The 22,628-nt window shown below is 37.9% G+C and overlaps 1 protein-coding gene across 2 annotated transcripts in view; it reads left to right on the top strand.

The window, feature by feature from the left end:
* Nucleotides 1-22,628, top strand: part of SNTG1 (syntrophin gamma 1) — a gene marked incomplete at both ends in the record, with an annotated part of 256,536 nt that overhangs the window by 101,238 nt on the left and 132,670 nt on the right. For both annotated transcript variants that reach the window (XM_080694666.1, XM_080694665.1), the window contains one exon: nucleotides 6,784-6,913. In XM_080694666.1, the coding sequence (XP_080550792.1) occupies nucleotides 6,784-6,913 (130 nt within the window). The remainder of the gene's footprint in view (nucleotides 1-6,783; nucleotides 6,914-22,628) is intronic.

Raw genomic sequence — 22,628 nt, 5'->3', positions numbered from 1 at the left:
TACTACAAAGCCATAATAATAATAAAAAGCATAATCCTGTCACAAAATCAAATACATAGACCAGTGGAGCAGAATAGAAGACTCAGAAACAAATCCCCACACTTATAGCCAATTGATGATTGACAGCTGGGCATGGTGGCGCTTGCTTATAATTCAGCATTTGGGAGGCTTCAACAGGAGGATTATGGTTTACAGACAGCCTCAGCTATTTAGTGAGGCCCTTTGCAACTCAGGGAGACCATGTTTCAAAATAAAAAATAAAAAAGGGCTGGGGCTGTACCTCGGAGGTAGAATGTCGCTGGGTTCCATCCCCAGTGCCTCTCTCTCTCTCTCTCTCTCTCTCTCTCTCTCTCTCTCTCTCTCTCTCTCTCTCACACACACACACACACACACAATTTGACAAAGAGACCCCCCCAAAAAAATACACTGAAAAAAGATACCAGAGGGACAACAGATAATGGAGGGGAAACCTCAGCAAAGCTTAAATGGAATGGTAGGAGATAAAGAGGGCTGAGGTTGATTAATGGAGGAGCTACATCCAGATATGTGTAAAAGTATGAATGTAGCATGGTTATCCTGGACACTCATTTTTAGGAAGGGGGAAGGGAAGAAGGAGGGAGAGGACACCAAGCACATTTAGAATGTATGACATTTTTAATATGATCCACATAAAAATAAAAAGACACCCTCTTGAACAAATGATGCTGGCAAATCTAGTTAACCATATGCAGAAAAATAGAAATAAACCCTATTTTATCATCCTGCACAAGAGTCAATTCAAGATAAATCAAAGACTTGGAAGTTAGAGACCTTGAGGCTTTTTGAAGAAGGCATAGGTCCAACACTGCAACACATGGGCACAGGTAGAAACTTACTCAACAAGACTCCAAAAGCACAAGAAACTAAAAGATGGACCAATACTTGGGATTGCATTAAACTGGAGAGCTTTTGTGTAGCAAAGGAAATGATCAAGAACCTCAACCAAGAGCCAGTGAGAGAAGATTTTTGCCACCTACTCTTCCTATAGAAAACTAATATCTAGAATATACAGAGAACTCAAGAAACTCAGCATTAAAAAACAAATAATCCAACAAAATGGGCAAGTAAACTAGACACTTCACAAAAGAAGAAATTCAAATGGCCAATAAATGAAATAAATGTTCAGCATCACTGGCAATCAGAGAGATGCAAATCAAAACTACCCTGAGATTTCACCTAACTCTAACTAGAATGGCAATCATTCAAAGAACAGCAAATGCTGGTGAGGATGTGAACAAGTGAGAATCTAATCCATTGTTGGTGGAATCACAAATTAGTGTAAACACTTTGGAAAACTGTATGAAGAATCCTCAGAAAAATGGGAACAAACTTATCATATTTTCTAGCAATACTACTTCTGGGTATCTACCCAAAGAAGGGAAACCAAACTACCAAACTAAATGCATGCATATTTTTGTTCATAGCTGTACAATTCACAATTGCCAAACTATGAAACCAGCCAAGATGTCCCTCAACAGATGAATGGATTACAAAATTATGGGATATGTACAACGGAATTCTACTCAGTCATAAAGAAGACAAAATTATCTAATTTTCAGGGAAATGGATGGAACTGGAGGACATTATGCTGTTTAATTAGTCAGTCATAAAACATAAAAAATTAGATGCTCTCCCTAATATGGGAAAGGTAGGGAGAAAATGGGTCAGAGGAGGAACTCTAGACAAAGGAGGAAATTCTATAGATGAACAAATAACTAAGATGATGGGAAAGGGGAAGAGGAAAATGTCCTAATGCACATGATGTACATTAACTAACATGTCAAGGTCAATCATTAAGCCAAACATGAGAAGGCGGGAGGGAGGAAGAAAGGGGTCAGGATCTGGGTAAGAGCTAATTGCATGATGTGTGCATGTATGCCTATACCATTTTTTACTTCATTAATATGTATGATTACAATGCACCAATAAAAAATTAAAAAGTAAATAAGACAAAATAAGAATATTGACTCTTATTATTTATTTCAAGTCACATAACTACATCTCTAAATGCTCAAAAAAGTAGAATATTTGCAGTTCTTCCCAGGTATTTGATGAAGTGATATTTCTACATGATTATTTGGTCACCAAAGAATAAAATATTGCCGCCTCTTCCTCGGCATTTACGTGTGATTCCCACGCAAGAAATTGGCTAAGCTTAAAGAAAGCAGAGCCCTGAAGGGAAGTGTTGTCTCTGGCCAAAGTACACCCCCACTTTTAGATATTCTTTCATAATTACTATTCTTTTGGTAATGATTCTTTTAACTTTCCACATGAATTGCTCTGGTGATGTAAGATCAGGACTGTGAGAGAAACTGAGTCCGTGGAAAATAAATTTTCTAGTAATTTGTCTAAGCCTCTAAATTTGAGCTTTGCTCAAATGGTAATAAAATCTAGTCAGAATTCAGATGCTGTGGAAGCATTCCAGTCACAGCAATTACAAACGCAGATTTTCCCTCTATCTCTGACCTTCATTCTAATCGCCGTAAGAGTCAGCTGAAGTCATTAGCCCTAAAAACTTGCAAGGGAGGCAACCAGTGCCTCTGTTTACCCCTCTCCTTGTGATCCAGCCTAGATACAGAGAAGATAAACTTTGTGTGTGACTTGAAAGCAGCCTACTTGATGAGCAGCCAATATTGCCCGATACAATAGAGCTGAAAGGCTAGGAAGATTCTTGACCTTTACACCCAGTATGTGCACTGCGCAAAACAGGGAGGCAGGCACCACGTGGTTAAGAAATGAATATGTCAGAACAAAGGACAGATATAATAAATGTGTAAGTGTGAAAAAAGGAAATATGGTGAGAATAAGAAAGCATTTTTGTATGAAGAAGAGCTTATCCTAAGATTGTCCCAAATGGGAAAGAGAGAATCAGGGAATCAGGGTAATCAGAAAAGAAAAGGAAGTTGCAGAGGGTTTGTAATAGGATTATTAAAAAAGGAATAGGCTTCTAATAAGCCTGTCATTTGAGGAAAAGTGCTCAGCAGCTAGAGAAGTACATCTGACAACTAAATCTAAAAACTTCATGTTATTTTTGGTGTTTATCTGTTAAACTGTGTTGTGAGCTTGTTTAAGCTTTCAGACTTTAAATGGCAATGCGGATGAAACCTGGGAGACCTCCATCACATCCCCTTGGATCGTCATATCTCCCCATGCCTGCCATATGGACTAAGCCCTAGGAACAGAAAGTTCCGAAATGAGTTAAAGGAGATTCCATGAGAAGCTGTCTTCTCCAAGCCCTGGGCATGCCTGTGTCTTCTGGAATTTGCCCTTTGGAGCTGCCTGTCTGCTAGGGCAGGGGGCTCAAGGGCAGGGGGCTGGATTTGGTCACAGGATCCCAAGCTAATCGGAGCTAATCTTGAATGCCCGGACTAGTGGGTTTTTTTTGTTTTTTTTTTTACTTTGTTTACATGTCCCTCACTATTGTTTTGTGGTGATTACACTTCTTTTTTTTTTTTTTTTACTACTAATCTTACTGGTGAAGTATATAAATTTTCTGGGTTCTTGTAATAAAGTGTCAATTTCACTAGAGGCATTTGTCCATGTCAGATTCTTTCCCGGAGAGGAATCTCCACTTTTAGCACCGTGAATAGGAACTTAAAGGAGTTTATTTCATAAAAAGGGAAAAAATCGCTGCAGATAAGTGGCTGCAGAACTGCAACCAAAGCCTCTGCCATCTTTCTGAGAAACTCGGTCTAGAGCGGACTCAGTGCCAGATTTATTGTGCCCAGCTGAGCCAGTCTGCTGCAAAATATGGCAAGCAAGACTGCATAGTAATGGTTAGTTAAAGCATCATTGCTCCTAGAGCTTCAACAATATGTGAAAATATTTGTTTCCAACTCAGCAAATTCCTGTTAAATCAGTATATAGCATACCTTGTGATATATAACCAAAGAAACTGTTCAAGGACTTTAAGAAAGGGTATCTATTAATTTTGAAAAGTAGATACAATGTAAAAACTTTTATATTAACATATAGGTCTAGGTTTATACAAGATTAGACTCTCAGAATTAGTCTACTTGGATACTATGTAACTTTTACTATAACATAGCTTGAAGATTTGTTCTGAGTGAATGGACCTTAATCCACTAAAGAATATCTAGATGCTAAGAGCCATTTAAAGCAGAAAGGATGAACATATTCAAGGCACACTTTAAGGTATATGAAGCAACATTTAGAATAATTAGAAATCAGGAATAATGTATATTACTAAGCTCAAAATCATTCTTATTTTCTATGGATGGCTGAGCTTTAGTCTGGATGTTTCAAATATCTTACTGTTAAACATTACAATTAAAGCTAAACACATCCATTTAAATTTCTAGTACTCTGTTAATGGTTTTTCCTTGCCACAAATTTAAAAGACCTTTATTTCAGAGATAGATAATACTTGTATTTTCTAAAAGCACTTTTGTATCTTGAAGAGAAAACAAACAAACAAAAAAAAACCCATATGAACAATTTCCTATTTTCAGCAGAAAATGTTCTGTCAAGGCTCTGTAAACCACTTTCTCTAAATATATTTAAGTGCCAGATGTGGTGGTACAGGAAAAGAATTCCAGTACTTGGGAGACTGTGATAGGAGGATTAAATTTGAGGTTGTCATGCAGAAGTTTAGCAAGACCCATTTCAAAATAAAATTAAATAGGACTAGGGATATAACTCAAAATTAAAATGCCAAGAACTACAAAAAAATGAATAACCTGAGTACAAAGTGCCCTGATGGTCAACACCCTCACCATGCTTGGTTCTGAGATAGAAACTGGTCTAAGAAATGTTAACAGAGACTTCACTAGAAGCTGAACCATATTTATGCTTTGAATAATGTCTAATGTCCACAAATGCCCTATTATAAAACTCAAAATAGAGAGGAAAGGTGTTTTTATGAATTTGAAAAAAATGTATAAATTTTGTTAATTTTTAAAATTTTTAAATTTTGTTAATTTGCAATGCATTGCAAAGACTAAGCTGCAACAGTGTCTCCTCACTTTATAATCATCTGAGATTTAAATCCAGTTCATGAATCTTCTAAAGTGCACTAGGACACAACAGGGAATTCTGAAGTCTGAGACATTTGGTCAGCTCCCATCCATTTATGAGTTCTATCTATTCTTGTCTTTGCAGTTTGTATCTAAACACTTGATGCAGGAGAAAACAAAATCAAATCATAAAACTTGGAAGAGCAGCTTTGGCCTTGACAGTGCTTTGAAAAAAGAATGGCATCACTTTATTTTCCTTACCAAAACAACATCAATAAAGAACCGTGCAGATAGACTAGTCATTGCATTCTTTGAAAAAGTTGGTGTTACTTAAATTTCTCAACACCAGCACAGATTAAGAATGTCATAACTCACACTAGAATGGCAATAATTCAAAACACATACAACAAAGGCTGGAGAGGATGTGGAGAAGTGGGAACTTTCTACATTGTTAGTGGGACTGCAAATTAGTGCAACCCCTTTTGAAAACTGTATGGAGGATCCTCAGAGGAATGGGGGTGAACTTACCATATGATCCAGCAGTACCACTCTGGGTATCTACCCAAAACAAAGGAAACCAAACTACCAAACTAATGAATGCATATCTATGTTCATACCTGCACAATTCACTATTGCCAAAGTATGGAACCAGGCAAGATGTCCATCAACAGATGAATGGATCATAAAACTATGGGATATATACACAATGGAATTTTACTCAGCCATAAAACTCACAATTATGTCAATTACAGGGAAATGGATGGAACTAGATTACATTATGCTAAGTGAGGTTAGTCAACTACAAAAAATAAGAAATTGGATGCTCTCTCTAATATGTGAATGCTAGGGAGAAAATGGGTCATAGGAGGAACTCTAGATGAAGAAGGATAAGAGATCCTACAGATGAGCAAATAGGCAATTTGAGGTGATAGGATGGGGGAAGAGGAAAAATTTTCTAATGTTAATGATGTACATTAACAAACATATCAAAGTCAATCACTAAGGGAAAAATGAGAAGGAAGGAGGGAAGGGAATGGGGTGGGACTTGGGTAGGGGCTAATTGGGCATATATGCCTCCACCATTTTGCACTCTTAAAATGTATGACTACAATGCACCAATAAAAAGTTAAAAAAGGAATGTCATTACTTAGAATCAGAAAGAAAATAGAAAACTCTTGTTCTCAAACATGTTTTATTTTTTCACTCAATTTTAATAGTATTTAATTATATGGAAAAAGTTTTATTACATTTCTTTTTTAAAAATGGAGGAACCAACCATGTTTTAGATGTATGAGTTGTAATGAGGAATGGATGTCTGCTGCCGCTCAGGAGTTGCATGGTTGTGTGGGTGCTGCGTGCTGTTGATCACGCTTGTGCTCTTCCCATTGAAGATCTGCAGATCTCACAAGGAGGTGATGATCATCAAAACAATTAGTTAAATCTTGTATTGCAAACTGATAAATGAGTGCTTCTGAAATGCCTTAGATTCTCTTCATTTTACATGTTTTATATTTTACATCTCTAGTATTGTCCATATTTATCTAAGTCTGAGAAGCTTCCTACTAACTTAAAATTTTATATTATCTGTGTCTATTTTTATTATTATTTCACTTTAAAAATGTATATTTATAAAGGGAAGTAACCAAGCTTAAATTTGAAAGCTAATTATCATATTGTTATCAATAAAAGCTTTTTAACAAATACTGTTACAAGTTGCAGATAGATAAATGACATTATTTTTCTTTGCTCCATTCTGACCTGTTTACAGGCAGAATGCCTTTCAAGTCACTGCTGTGGACGGGGTATGTAGTGGGATTATCCAGTGCCTCTCTGCTGAAGACTCCGCTGACTGGCTACAAGCAATAGCAACTAATATTTCAAACCTCACAAAGCACAATGTAAGTAGTGATTCACGTACTCTCTGACAAGAGAGTTTCTCAGCATTTGTACAATTTTTCAATACATATTTAACTTTGATACAACTGCTTATTGTCCTTCTGAGAATGAGCCCCTTCAGAGGCATCATGAAGACTTCTGGAAAAATTATCAGAAGAAAGACATTTTATCCTAAGAGTTCCAGCACAATTTATCAGTTAAACAATGCTCTTTCATATAGGTTTTTGTTTTTAAACATCAGACTGTTTAGCTTAGAATGGTGGTACATGCCTATAATTCTAGTACTTGGGAGGCTGAGACCAGACGATCACAGATTTGAAGTCAGCCTCAGCAATTTACAAAATGCTCAGCAACCTGTTGTTAAATAAATAAAGGCTGTAATTGTAGCTTAGAGGTAGAATGCCCCTGAGTTTAATCCTAAGTACCAAGAAAAAATATTCTTTTAATTAAGTAACCCAAAATAAATATTTAGCCTCAGCAACCTAGTGAGACCCTGTTTCAAAAAAAAAAAAAACAAAACAAAAAAAAAAACAAGGTCTGGAGATATAGCTCAGCAGTAGAGTGTTCCAGCATTCAATTTCCAGTACAAATAAATAAATACATAATAAAGTGAAGACAGTGATGCCATTTTAAGCTAAATGAAGTAGAAGACAGATGCATCTGCTTATTTTTCATCCTTGTAATAAGTGCTCACCATGAAACTTAGGGAAGCAGACAACACCCATGTCCTCTGTTCTGCTCCTAGGAGATCTTTATTTGTGTTGAGGTAATATTGCTGCATTATAAGTTATCTACTTGATCTCGAATCCCTTTTTGCTTATATGTTATTTGGTTCTAATCAGTTCTCACTAAAAAGTGCTTTGGTTACAGTGTGCCATGATATACAAAGTACTACATTAATGTTAAAAAGGGAGTCTTGCTGAGCATGGTGGCGCATGTTTGTAATCCCCGTGCTTGGGAGGTGGAGACAGGAGGATTGCACAGGTTGGAGGATTGCACAGGTTGCCGCACTGGCTTAAGAGACCCTGTTTCCAAATAAAAAAGTATAAAAATAGGTCTGGGAGTGTAGACCTGAACCCCAGTACAACCAAAAAAAAAAAAAAAAAAAAAGGGAGTCTTTATAGCAGTAAAAATGTGAAAGTGAAAGTCATGTGAATTTCAGAGGAAGCACAGAGGCTAATCTCACTTAACATAATGTTCCCCAGGTCTTTTCATCTTTTTGCAAATGATATGAATTTGATTTTCTTTATTGCTGAGTAGAATTCAATTGTATGTATTTCCCATAATTTTGCAATCCATTTGTCTGTTAGAGAAATAGGTTGGTTTCATATTGTTATTACAAATTGTGCTGCTATGAACATGGGTATGCATATGTTACTATAGTTCTCTCATTTCAACCCCTTTTGAAAGATACCCAGAAGTGGTATGGCTGGATCCTATGGTAGAGCCATTTCCAGGTTTCCAAGGAATATTCACACTGATCTCCATAGTGGTTGAAGTAGTTTGTACTCCAACCAAAAGTGTAAAAGAGTTTCTATTTCCTCACATCCTTGACAGAATTTGTTGTTATTTGACTTCTTTATGCTTGCCACTCTGATTGAGGTTAGATGGAATCATTTGCATCTCCCTGATGGCTAATGCTGTTGAACAGTTTTTCATGTATCTACTGGTCATTTATATCTCTTCTTTTGTGAAGTGTTTATTCAATTCAGTTGCCCATTTCTTGACTGGGTTATTTGTTTTGTTAGTGCAGAGTCTTTTGAACTCTTTGTATATTCTGGGTATTCATCCTCTATCAGAGTGGTGGCTGGCAAAGATCTTCTCTCTGTAGTCTGTCTGGCTAAAGTCTTGATGGTTTCCTTTGTTGAGCAGAACCTTTTTAGTATGATGCCATTCCACTTGCTAATTCTTCTTTTAATTTCCTTTACTTTGGATGTCTTATTGAGAAAGTTATTTCCTGTGCCTATATGTTAGAGTGTTGAACCTATGCCTTTCTCTAATAGCTTTACAGTTTCTGGTCTCTGGTTCATCTTGAATTGATTCTCGTGCACAGTGAAAAGTAAGGGTTTGGTTTCATCTTTCTACAAATAGATAAACCTGAAACCCTTTTGTTTCAGCCTGTGAAGCACTCAGATTATAGATGTGCATCACCACAACCATATCACCAGTGATGGATTCCCAGGGGCATTGTATCTCTGAGCTACATCCCTATTTTTTAGTCTTTTTATTTTTTGAAATAGGGTCTCACTGAGTTCTGAAGGGCCTCGCTAAGTAGCTGTGATTGTCTGTGAACCACAATTCCCCTGTTTCTGCCTCCTGAATGCTAGGACTACAAGCATGTGCCACCATGCCTGGCTGGAATATATTTTTAAAGATAAAATTCATAACTAAGAAATAGTAGTTACCAGGTGTGGTAATGCATGTCTATAATCTCATGATTGCAAGTTAGAGGCCAACCTGGGCAATTTTGTGAGACCCTGTCTCAAGATAAAAATTTCAAAAGGCTTGGAAATACAATTTATGTGTAAAGCACTTGCCTAACATGCATTAATCCTGGGGTTGAGTTTATAGTAGTGCCAAAAATAAAACAATAAAAATAAGCAAGTGGGACAGTGTGTATGCTGTTAATTTTTTCTGTTAATTTTTTTTGTTTAGAAATATATATGATCAAGTACTGGAGAAAGCTATCAGTTTTATTTCCATGTAATCTCATTTTAAATACCTAGAATTTAAAAAGTGCTAAATATTATAAACACAATTGGGATGAATAATTCAGTCATCATGGGATGTGGTTGCTGCATCTTTGGTGGGGCATGAGGCCCACTTTAAGAAGCAGGTTGACAAAAGTCCAGTGGTGGTTCACCTACTGGTGTTCACACCCTTGTATGACTCTGTTCCTGAAAGTGTGGGATTAATGGTCACCTTGGAAGCAGATACCACTGTGGCCTTGGTCAACCCTGGAATATAGCCTTCTAGACACCTGGGAAAAAGACCCAGTTAAGCTACATCTGAACTCCTGGCCCACAGAAACTGGAGATAATAAGTGTGCAAGTTCCAAATTTCACAGTGTTATGTGGTGTAGCAGCATGGAACCATGTTATATTCTTACATCTGCTCAAGCAAATCAGCACAAACAACAGAAGTTTGCTCTTAAGGCTGTGGACCAGATGTCTTTGCCCTGTGCCTACTCTGGAATCTGGTGCTTGCTTCTGGTGCTTCCTGGCTCCAGACCACCTTACTCAAGTCTGTCAGTTTTCTTCTTTGGATTTCCTCCTCCAGGTTTCTCATGAAGACATTTGCTATTGGTCTTAGGGCTCACTCAGGTAAGCAGGTGTGACCTCTGACCTCAAGAGCCTTAACTTAGACATGGTAGCATGCACATGTAATCCCAGTACTTGGAAGACAGAAACAAGAGAATCAAACTTGCCAGCCTCAGGAGCTTAGCAAGAATCTGTTTTGCAATAAATAGAAAATAGGGATAAGGATGTAGTTTGGATGTAGAATGTTTATGGGTTCAGTCCGCAGTACAAAAAAACAAAACAAAACAACAAAAAACAAAAAACAAAAAACTCAAGTGAACCTGCAAGGCCCTTTTTTAAGTAAGAGAATATTACTGAACTTGAGGTGTTCCATGTGGATATTGTTTAGGAGAAGCATTCTTGGACTATCTTGGGCGTTAATATGGCAAGCAAGCCACATAGCAAGATTAAGAACAAAGAGTTCTGTCTCATTTCCATGGGGTGTCTCTCTCTCTTTGTGGGTCTCCACATATGTACTGCACCCAGAATTTCTTTCAGTTCACCCATAGAACTTGGATATTACCTTCATACTCTTCCTCTCTTCCAGGATTCACTTGACTTTCTGGACCCCAGGATTTTTGTTCTTGGTTCTTTTTACAGAAATGCAAAGCTTTTCTCAGAGCCCAGCCTCGTGGGCAGTGGGTATGCTCATGATTACACTCCTACTCAGTCCAACAAGAAAAGAAGGAAAGAAAATAATGGGGATTCCTCATTCAACCTGCACCCATTTTCTAATTTCATTTTGAGGTGGGGGTATGGTCTCCCAGTTCCTCATACCCAGCTACAGTAAGCAATGAAGCTGAATAGTCACAGATACTCCTGATAAGTTCTTAGAACATACAGGTTGTTTCTTTTCAGAGCAGGGAAAAGTGGCTGTGTACAGAAAGTAGTAGCGGTGCTTGCCTAGCTAGATCTCTCTTGTATTAGCTGGTTGAATTTCCTTTATCCCTCATAAATCTATACCTCTCATAATGAGATATCTAAAAAACAAGTGATTTTTCCCCAAAATAAACATTCTTCATATAACTACTGAGATAAGGAACAAGTATAAAAATAATAATCTGCTGGGGAGACCAGGAATGGACTATAATATGTATTATATACATATATGTATTATATATGAAGGCAGATACTTTGAACACATTTATAATGAACACAACTTTCATTGTTTTAAGAAAATATTGATGTATCGGCTCCTAAGACCTTCTCATTGGAAAGGGTTGAAGAGGTTATGTATGTCATCTTCCCCTCCAATTAAGAAATATCTCCTGCAAAGATTCCTTTAGATGGCTCTTTACTGGAAAGTTTTGATGACTAGGAAGAAGAAATATCTCCTGTAAAGATTCCTTTAGATGGCTCTCTACTGGAAATTTTTTGATGACTAGGAAGCTATATTGCTTCACAATGTAGCAATTGACTCTTTGGCAGCTCAATATTAGATAGTACTTTCTTATACTGAATAAATATCTTTCTTGTAACTTTGTCCATTTGTACTAGTTCTGCTGTGGGAAAGACTACAATTTAACTTTCTTTCTCACTAGCAGGTACTCAGATATATAGAAGCAAGTATTATATGTTGCAATCTACTTTCTATTTCTTCAATAGAAGTATCACTGGCTCCTCTCTGCTACATCATTTGAGACTTTTTCCTGTCCTGGTCCCTGACACCAAATATAAAACTGTTTAGAATAAATAGATATTAATCAAATATTTAAGGTTTTGTTATTGGCATTATTGTTAAATCAGATATCTTAAGGATTTGTTATTGTATTGGCATGTATTTATAGATTTTGTGTATCCCTACTAAACCTTACTAGAAGTGCTCAATAATATTATATTTTATTATGAAGATTAATCAAGAATTATGTTTTATAATAACATACATTGTCACAGCAATAATGAATAACATTCAAAGTTTAAATAAAAATCAATATAATTATAAAATATGTACTTTACATTTAAAGAAAGTTATGAGTCAGAAAACCTGGTTATTGTACTAGTTTCATCAATGGAAATATAGAAAAGGCAATGCAAGTCAGCCACACTAAACACTTTTAAAAAAATCTCAGTTTCTTAGTGTCTTTACTTTTCAAAAAGTGAGGTTTTACCATTCTTACTTTACTACATAATAATAATGTTCAAATAAGATATTTTAATGCAATTGCCAAATACCACAGTCTTTAAGATATTATTTTAGAGATAAATAATCCATTAAGCATTAATAGGAAGGTAATATTTTCTCTACATCTTTGAGAAAAATGTAATACAAAGAGAAATTCAAACATAATTTTGTAGATGCTAGTATATGTAGTAAATATCTACAAATACTAAATACATTTTCATTCATAACTTTGTTTACACATGCATAATGATCTTTTTCTAATGTGTGAAACAAAACAAGGAACATATATAACTTTGTGGCAGAGGAACATAACAGAAAACACTTTAGTCAAGTGAAGTTAAATTAGCAGTGTTAGAATGATAATACATCCCCTGGAAAGATGTAATAAAAAATGGCCCTTTGCCAATAGTCCTTGGCCCTTTGGCATTCCTTTAAAAATACAAAATCTTAGTTTTATCATAAAAAAAAGTTAGATAAATTTCAACTGTTTCTACAAAACATGGGATCAGCTACTCTTAAGGACCAAAAATACCTTCAAACAAATGGAAATTTGAGAAGCTGCCCTAACCAAGAGGAGCTAAAAAGACATGATACATTTTGTTACCTGGATTTGCTCTTAGAAAGAAAAGGAATATTTGGCAAATGCTACATAAATATGTATAAAGTATTGACTTTAGTTAACATACATATTTTTAGTACCAGGATTGAGCTCAGGAGCATTCTACCTCTGAAACCCATTATTATTAACTTTGAAATGGGATCTTGCAAGGGTTTTAAAAGTCTTGCTGAATTCCTTTGCAGGACTCAAACCTACAATCCTTCTGTCTCAGATTTCCAAATACTAGAATTACAGACATGTTTAGTCATGTGCAGTTAATAATATTGTCTTAATATTGACTCACTAATAGTAAAATTGACCATAGAGGCTGAATGGAACAGGAGGATTGCAGGTTTGTGGCCAGCCTCAGCTACTTAGTGAGACCCTTCTCAACTTAGTGAGACTTTGTTTCAAAACAAAGAATAGAGACCCCTGGAGAAACCGGGCGCAGTAAGACCCTGGGTCCCAGGCAGGGGTCGTGCGGGGCACGCCAACTGGGGCCCGGATCGCGGGACTCTGGGCCCCGGGGCGAACCGCACGTAGCACACCAGAAACCCGGAGAAACCGGGCGCAGTAAGACCCTGGGTTCTGGGCAGGGGTCACGCAGGGCATGCAGGAACCCTGGAACAGCCAGGCCCCGGGTCATGGGACACTGGGCCCCGGCCCGGACTGCGCGTAGCATGCCAGACCCCTGGAGGAACTGAGCCCAGTAAGACCCTGGGTCCCGAGCAGGGGTCACGCGGGGCACACCAGTCGGGGCCCGGGTCATGGGACTGTGGGCCCCCAGCGGATTAATGTGGAGCACGCTGGACCCATGGGGAAACCGGGCTGGGTCACAGTTCTACTGAGTGCCTGACCCCACTACCTCCTCAAACCACACATACTGTCTTCTATTATTGAAAAAAAAAAAAAAGGAAAGGAAAAAGAAAAAAAGAAAAATATCGGAGAGGGGTTAAGAAGGCCATGGCGGATGCCAGGATACTGGAGATGCAGACAAAACTTATCCAAATGCACTGGAACTTATGGAAAAATTCCCTGTGAAGGAGGACTGCTGTTTCTCTATATTGTTAAGAATCTTGGACATCACCTGTAAGGAGAGAGTTTAGCGGAGACCAAGGAGAAAGGCGGTGTTGAAAGCAGTCTACGTGATGACGGTGGAGACTTGTATTCAGGAGAGGTAGAAATTGGATCCTACCAACCTTATTTCTTTGGAGAAATTACACCAAATGTCGAATGCTACTGTCACGCATGCTTAGGAACACTGGACAACATTCAGAGTGGAAAAAGAGCTTGGGAAAGATTTGAAATGGTGGAGGCAGTGGCAATGGCAGTGGCCAGTACTCAGGGGAGGCAGAGATCTGATGCATTACACCTGGAACCTTTGAAATAATATCCCCAGAGGCAGAATGTTACCACCATGCACCCACGAGAACGTGGGACAATTGGTTGGGCAAAGAGGGTACTTGGATTGGAGCCTGCCGAGGGGTGAGGCCGGCAATGGACACAGCAAAGCTGGGATTGGAGCCTGCCTTGAGGCAAGGCCAGTGCTGGAGCCTCCGAGGCCAGGATCAGACCCTGCCGAGGGGTTAGGCTGGTGCTGGGGCCAGCAAGGCCGGGATCGGAGACTGCCGTGAGGCAAGGCCGGTGCTGGGTTCTTCGAGGCAGGGACTGGAGTCTGCCGAGGGGTTAGGCCGGTGCCAGGGCCAATGGCCGACATCGGAACCTGCTGTGAGGCAAGGCCACTACTGGGGCCTCTGAGGCCGAAATTGGAGCCTGCTGAGGGATTAGGCCAATGCTAGGGCCAGTGAAGCAGGGATTGGGCCTGCCATGAGGCAAGGCCAGTTCTGGAGCCTTCAAAGCCAGGATTGGAGCCTGCCGAGGGGTTAGGCCGGTGCCAGGGCCAGCAAGGCTGGGATCAGAGCTCACCATGAGGCAAGGCCGGTGCTGGGGCCTCCAAGGCCGGGATCGGAGCCTGCCGAGGGGTTAGGCCGGTGCTGGGGCCAGGCTTAAGAGACCCTATTTCCAAATAAAAAATATAAAAAATAGGTGTCTGGGAGTGTAGCTTGGAGTTAGAGGGGTTTCCAGGAACCCCAGTACCACACACATACAAAAAAAGACAAAAGCACAGTCCCTAAGGAAACTCCCCAGGAACCCACCTTCTTCAGCCACACCCCACCTGCCTAGGTTACTACCCAGTAAATTCATTACAGTGGATCTAACTACTGATGAGATTGTAACCCTCATAATTTAATAACTTCAACTCTGAACATTTATACATAAGCTCTTCAAGAACATTATATATCTAACCATAACACTAGTAGTGACTAAATCATAAAAAAGCTCAAAATCTACTCGGTTTTCCATTTTATATATATAAGAAAGAGAGCAGGGAGTGGTATGCAAACCTCTCCCTAAACTAGCTTTTCTTTATTTAGTTCCTCCCAATCATCTTCTCCTTCTAGAAGACTAAAATCATTCCCAAGTAAGAAATACAGATTTAATCTGACACTTTTAGAAAGTCATCTACTAGGAAAAGCAAAGAAACCTCTTTTTACCTCTGTATTTTCCTATTTGTATTCTGTTTGTACCATGTATTAGGATATAAAGTTTGAAATGTAAAATATCTTTATGCATACTATGGGTATATATTATGGTTATATAATATATATATGTAACATGAATGTATGATATGATTCTGTCCTTAAGAGAAACCTTACGTACTATCTGAGAAAATATTTGTCTTTCCCACCACTTGAGAAGAATGCTGGAGATGGTAACCTTTGCTGACTGTTTCAGCGATTTGAGGATTCCATCAAGAACATTTGCTATCTATCCACACTATTTTTTTCTACCATTTGCACAATGCTGGCTTTGACCTTAGGTTTGTTACTTCATGGTAACCCTAGGGCTACAATTTCAAATACCACTTTAGTTTTCAGGAGAAGAAATAAATGAAAGACGAAGTGGGGCCAGCATATCTGGCCCCTTTATCAAGGTAAAAAAAAAATCCCATTCCTAAAATATTATTATGTCATTGATTACATCCCCTTCTCCTGAGCTGAGTCTCATGAGTCCTTATGGGCAAGGAAATAAAACTGTGAGTATGGCTAGTATTCATCTTTCCTATCTTCTTTGGGAGGGTGAGAAAAGTATATTGTGAGTAACTATAAATATTTTTATCACATTGCTTAATACTGAAAATATATTAAGCCAGGTGTGGTGGTATACCCTTGTAATTCCAGAGCTTGGGAGACAGGAGGATCACACAGGTTTGAAGCCAGCCTCAGCTACTTAGTGAGGCTCTTAGCAACTTAGTGAAACCCTGTTTCCAAATAAACTATAAAATAGGGCTGGGGGTGAAGCCTGGAAGTAGAAAACCCCCAAGTTCTACCCCCAAGTACAAATATACCTGAATAATCAATGCCATCTATGGGATTATCACAGGCTTTCAGGATTCACACACACACACACTTGCACACACACACACACACACACTCAAACACACACACAAACACACACACACAGAACATTCTTAAAACGTGCTTTTATGGGTGCATTGTGATGATATGTCATAGAGATTCAGTGATAGAAATACACATGCACACAGCATTTGGAGTATTTCCCTCTGGATCCTACTCTGCTCCCTACTCCTTCCTAGACATGTTATTAACAACTTTATACAGAAACAGAACTTAGTTTGAGCTCTTTCATAGTGAGAGAAAATATTTAATTAGCTATTGAAGTTGAATTAGCAGGTACTTCACTTACCTTCTTAAATTTTACACAATCATTTCAGAGTCATTTATTTAATTCATAGAGATCAACTCTGTTAGATGAAAAACTTGACTTCTAAAAACCAAATTATTATATTTTTATATTATTATATTTTTATAATGGTATTGGTTGTGAAAAGCTAACAGAGGGGAAAAATTCTGCTATGTGTGCCACTTGGAAAAGGCTCAGCAAAGCCTGTAGGTGAACTGAAGGTCATGACAAAATCAAAGCTCACAGAAAGGAGATGTAGTGACAATGACCACAGGCTGTGATCAGAGGTGGCAGCACAGTGCTGGCAATTGGCAGTGTGACAGCACTGAAGGAAATGCTTCTCAGTCCTTAGATGCACTTTTCAGCACCACCTGTGGGTTCTTGTTTTCTTCATTGTTTTTTCTTACACACCAAAATTCGAGTGTCAGACACCCAGGTGTCTACTAAAAATGTGTTGCAGTGAATGGAAAAAAATCAATGATGGAGCGATTCACTTAAATCAGAATAAAGAAGGTGAGGCAGGCAGTGTAGTATATGAAAACATTTTCAATCATATTTTTATTTTTATTTTAACTATTGGAGTTTATTTTAGCAAGTCATGTGAGCAGAATTTCCCTAGAAGAGCCTTGTTTGTCTCTTGTAAAAATAGCCACCAGAAGTTAAATTTTTAACAAGTTTTGATATTGGGAATTATCTGTTAACTTTTATGCACCACAATTCAAAACACTTACTCTGATATTGACTGAGTGGTACAGTCATAACCCCATCTTCTCCATCCCTTTGCCTTTCCTCCTGCACAGATCTTCTCAATATCTTCCTGTTCCAGCAGTCTGGTAGCATTGGGCCTGCACAGGGTCCCTCACTCTAACACTCTGTCTAATGATAATGGCCAGGGGTCAACATGGTCTCACAATGCTCACAGTGGTGGAAATGCTCCAGGCACTAACTTCTACAAGATATATTTGGCTTAGTTACAGACAGGAGCAAGAAGAGACCACTAACAGCTGCTCACCTTGCTCAGTAGTTGGATTCTTGGTCTGGAAGTGCAGTGCTTATAGCAGACAGGTTGTATTTGACTTGGAAAGTGTGCCCTGCAGCAGACAGGTACAGGTCAGCATTCTTGATCCCTGCTTGCCCTCCTCATTTTCTGTTAACTTCTACTCTTTCTCCTTCGGACTGAACATCCTCCTTCATTATACTTTTAAAAATATTTAGACTTTTACTGGAGCATTGTAATTGTGTATCGTAACGAGGTTTCAATTGATGCAAGCATACATGCACACAGCACTTAGCTGTTTCCATTCGGATCTCACCCCGCTGCCCCCCTCAGCTCTCCCCGTACATGTTAGAGAGACTGGTATTGAAAGCTTCATATATGGACATAGTGTTATTTCAACTATATTCTTCTTCAGATCTCCTTTTCCCCTCCTCACCTCCTTCCCCACCCCCTTCCACTTATCTACTGGTCTCCTCAGTTATCTAAAATCTATTTTGGCTCCTATTTTCTCTCTAGCTTCCACATATGAAAGAATATATGACACTTGTCATTAGAATTTAACGTATGTGACTTTGCCTCCTTCTATTTCTAAGGAATTGGGAACTAGGAAAAACATTTTTCTTTTAAAAGTTCAAGATACTGAGCATTCTCTAGGTGAAAGATTTTCAAGGGCATAGTACCTAGGAGAAGGTATAAATTAATTGGACTAAGAACAGTTTTTGCTTGTTTGTTTTTGGTACTGGAGATTGAACCCAGGCACATTCCAATTCTGATCTACAACCCCAGCCATTTAGTATATATATATTTTACTTTGAAGCAGGGTCTTTGTAAGTTGCTGATACTGGCCTCAAATTTGCAATCTTCTCTCAGCTGAAATGCACCTCCATGCCTGCTCTAAGTAGATAGATGAAAGGCCACTAAGGACTTTCAGTAATAATGTTAATGAGTTCACAGTTGCTCAGCTGAGGGCATTTTAGACTCTCATTCTCAAAAGAAGTTAAGAAAAGAAGTGAAGGTGGCCACATACATCACAACTTGAGGTTCTATCCTGAGTTCTTGTCCAGAAGTTATCTGCATTTCCTTTACTTAGAATATGTTTGTTCACATCTAACTCTAATACTTAGCAATGTGAGTTATTTTCATCACTTCCCATGATAGTGTCATTCTGCAGCGGCTCTATTCCTGCAGCCTGCTTGCTTCTTCCACAGACTCCTACTACAATGCTCACCCCCAAAACTAAACATATTTGTTGAGTATTAGGTTTTACTAACTATAGTGTGTGTGTGTGTGTGTGTGTGCATATGCGTGTGCATGTGTGTGTGTGTGTGTGTGTGTGTGTGTGTGTGTATGTGTGTGTGTGAATTTGGTAATGCTTAATTTTAGGAGCACCCTGCCTCTAAGCTACATTCTCAGCTCTTTTATTTTTGAAATAAGATCTTACTAAGTTACTGAAGGCCTCACTAAGTAAGATGTTGAGGTTGGCCTCAAATCTGTATCCTTCTATTTCAGTCTCCCAAGTACTGGGATTGTAGCCATGTGCTACCATGCCTTGCACTAAATTTATTTTTACTAAATCAATTCCAAATAAATCATTGTTATATCCACCAATCCATTTATCCCAATTTAATTCAACTTTCTTTTTTTTTTTCCCCCCATGGGTCTCGGGGTGGAACCCCGAGGCATTCTGCCTCCGAGCTACACCCTCTGCCCTATTTTTTATTATTTATTTTGAAACCAGGTCTCACTGAGTTGCAGAGGCCTCACTAAGAGGCTGAGGCTGTCCACGGACCTCGATCCTTGGTCTCAGCCTCCTGAGTGCTGGGATCACAAGCGTGCGCCACCACGCCCAGCTTCAACTTTCTTTAAATGATCACTAATATTTAGTAAAATGAGTTTATATGAAAAAAGAGGACAAATATTTATCTTGCTCTGTATAATATTCTTGAGTTCCACCTATTTTTCTGCAGTGACATAATTTGTTCTTTTATATGGGTGAGTACAATTTGATTGTGTGTATGTGTAAAAATATTTTATAATGTAAGCATTCCTTAACTTTGTATCTGACCTCATGTTTTTATTTCAAAAAATAAAACTCTATTCAAGAGTTTTTAAAAAGTCAATTTTTAAAATAGAATCTGGCTCCAAAAGTTAACAAGATGATAGGCAGCAAGTACTATTTTCAGTAATAAAATCTAAGATCTTAAAAAGCATTTATCATGTCAGGTATTTGGTTTATTGTTTCCTTTAAAATATCATTTAAACTCAGCTTTCTGATAGAGTATTTCTACATGTACTTACTGGACTTTTATATCTTTTGGGTATATTGTTTTCTAGAAAATAAAACAAAAAACTTCATTTTGTTAAAGGAATAGAGTGAATAAAATATTTTTAAATATGTTCTTCTATTATATTTTTATTTTAGTAATTTAGTAAAGTGCAGAAGAATATAAAAATTAAATATGTAGCAATAACAGTGGTATGCTTATTGCTAGACCTTTTACAAATGTGTATTTTACATATAAACTAAAATACATCTTTTTCTTTATGCATATAAAACAAAATTACCATCATCATGTATACAGAATTATTTTTCCATTAACATTTAGTCATATCCATTTTCCTATTAATATTATTCATTTAATAGATGAATATTTTATGAGTATATCAGTATTATATACATTTATTAGATTTTTTATATTTTATATAATATTAATTAATATTAATATGTAAATCATTGATAATGTCATTAATATAATGGTGGTTTGGCTGCAGAGGTTTGGTATACTAGTCAGAGAAAACACTGATGACTCCTTCTTAATATAAGTATCTAAAATAAGAATAGAATAATTATTCTCATACAGCTAGATTGACTTCTTGAAATAATAAAAATGTAGCTCATTAAATGCTTAATTCAATATTTGACTATTAATATTTGACATTTAATTGTTGGAATTACTTCGTCTTGTTAATGTGTTCCTCTGATCACACATCAAATGACATTTCACATTTTCACCTTCTCATGGACTTCTTTGAAGTGACTGTCCTGTCCTTGTTTTGTTCATCTGGGTTGAGCTTAGCTCTACAACTGAGCAGACCATGCAATCTTGAGACCAGGCACATCGGGAGAGAAAACCTATTTCTGAGAAGAGCTTACTTACTATACAGTAGGAACATTAACCTAGATAATATTTCTCTAGTTGAAAGTTGGTTTATTTGAGCTCTTTGGAAAGTCCACTCTGCCAGGGTCCAGCCCTAGCAAGAGTCGAGATTTGTGTGTTGGTGAGAGAAGAACTGAGATCAAATGAGAGAAGAGCTGTCACACGAGATCAGGTTCAAACGTCTCCATTTTACTCAGGATTTGTTACAATTTTTATACTTTCTTTTTTGGCAGAAAAGCAAGGGCATAGCCATGCAAGCAGGAACTCCAAGGACGGGAAAAGTTTTATTTTTTACAGAGATCAGGGCAAGGGTGCAAGACATTTAAATAATCATAATATGCTATGTCTCACTTCACAAGGCTGACTTAATCTTATACATTGGCCCAAACTAAGGTCAGTTGGAACTTAATGTTTGGCCCAAATTTTATCCTTGGGAAAAAATATCTTTGTTGTCTGAGTCTCTCATAAGCCACTGCCCATCAGTTTTAGTTAAAATGCTTATACATAAAATTCCAATTATACATATTGATCCAAATAATCCTAAAATAATTTTTTGAAGAAAGGAATGCTAGACATACTTCATGGGGGCTCTACGCCGTTGCGGATCCCCTGCTCGAGCTTTCTCATGATCTGCATGAGATGCTGTAGCACCGCTCTGTTTATTTTTATATGGTACTTGTATTCCTTTTTCTGTTGAAAGGTCCTTCTTTGTATTTTCCATACCACGCCCTCTGAGGAAGACCCTGTGAGGGTGTGGGTGGCACAGCCAGCTTTCCCCATGCACACAGAACTAGCAGAGTCCTGAGGACTGACACTTGCATCAGGCCTGAGGCACTCCCCTGACAGATGAGCCGCTGGGTGCCTCATTCCTCAGAGGTTTCTGGCTTGAACTTTTGGCCATTCCTTCCTGAGGACACTGCTTCCACTCTTGCACTCTTGGACATGGGTAGCTGTCTGTTCCCCCAGATGGTCAGTGAGATAATGGAGCCAACACTAGATGAATCACACTTGAATCTGCGTCTCCTCTTCTATCTTCTTCAGACATACCAGCCTTTCCGGTCCGAACCCAGAAAACAATTCATTTCTAGAAATTTTGGAAAAGTGTTTCTAAATCAAGACACAAGATAAACATTTATGCATATTTTCTTTCAAAATATGCATAAATATTGCATCTTTCTTTAGTCCTATTTTTCTTATTTAAAATAGTTCTTCTTTCTATCTGCATTCAGTAGCATTTCTGTATCTTTGTTTTGAGCAGTTTTACTTGGGTGAAATAAAGTATATAGATTTTTTTCAATCTTCAGCTTAATGTTTATTTACTTGAGAATTGTCAGAATTGTGTCTTTTATTTTTACTGGTGCATTATAATCATACATCATGACGAAGTTCAGAGCGACAGAGACATAGACAGACAGACACACATACCCACACTCACACATACACAGTACTTGGTGAGGCCCCCAAGTTCCAACCCCACTGTGCCTTTTGTTAGAGATTATTGAGACTGACATTGGTAATTTTGTGTGTATACTTTGGTCCGTGAAGTGTTTCCTTCATCAGATTCCTTTCCTGATCCATCTCCCTCCCTTGTTCCATTCTATCATTCCACTGGGGTTTACCAGAAATTTCATGTTTCTTAGTTCCCTGATTTTCTTTTAGGATCTCAAGTAAATACATCTTAAAAGACAGTTTAATTTTATGTTTAGGAATTGAAATCATCTTTAATTTTTGTATGTAGTGTAATAAACGGGTCAGTATTAATTTTTTGATATGTAGAT

This window comes from Muscardinus avellanarius (assembly GCF_963383645.1).
Source record: "Muscardinus avellanarius genome assembly, chromosome: 4".
NCBI classification, from domain to species: domain Eukaryota; kingdom Metazoa; phylum Chordata; class Mammalia; order Rodentia; family Gliridae; genus Muscardinus; species Muscardinus avellanarius.
Note: the sequence above shows the minus strand (reverse complement) of the source record. Positions and strands in the feature narration are given on the sequence as shown.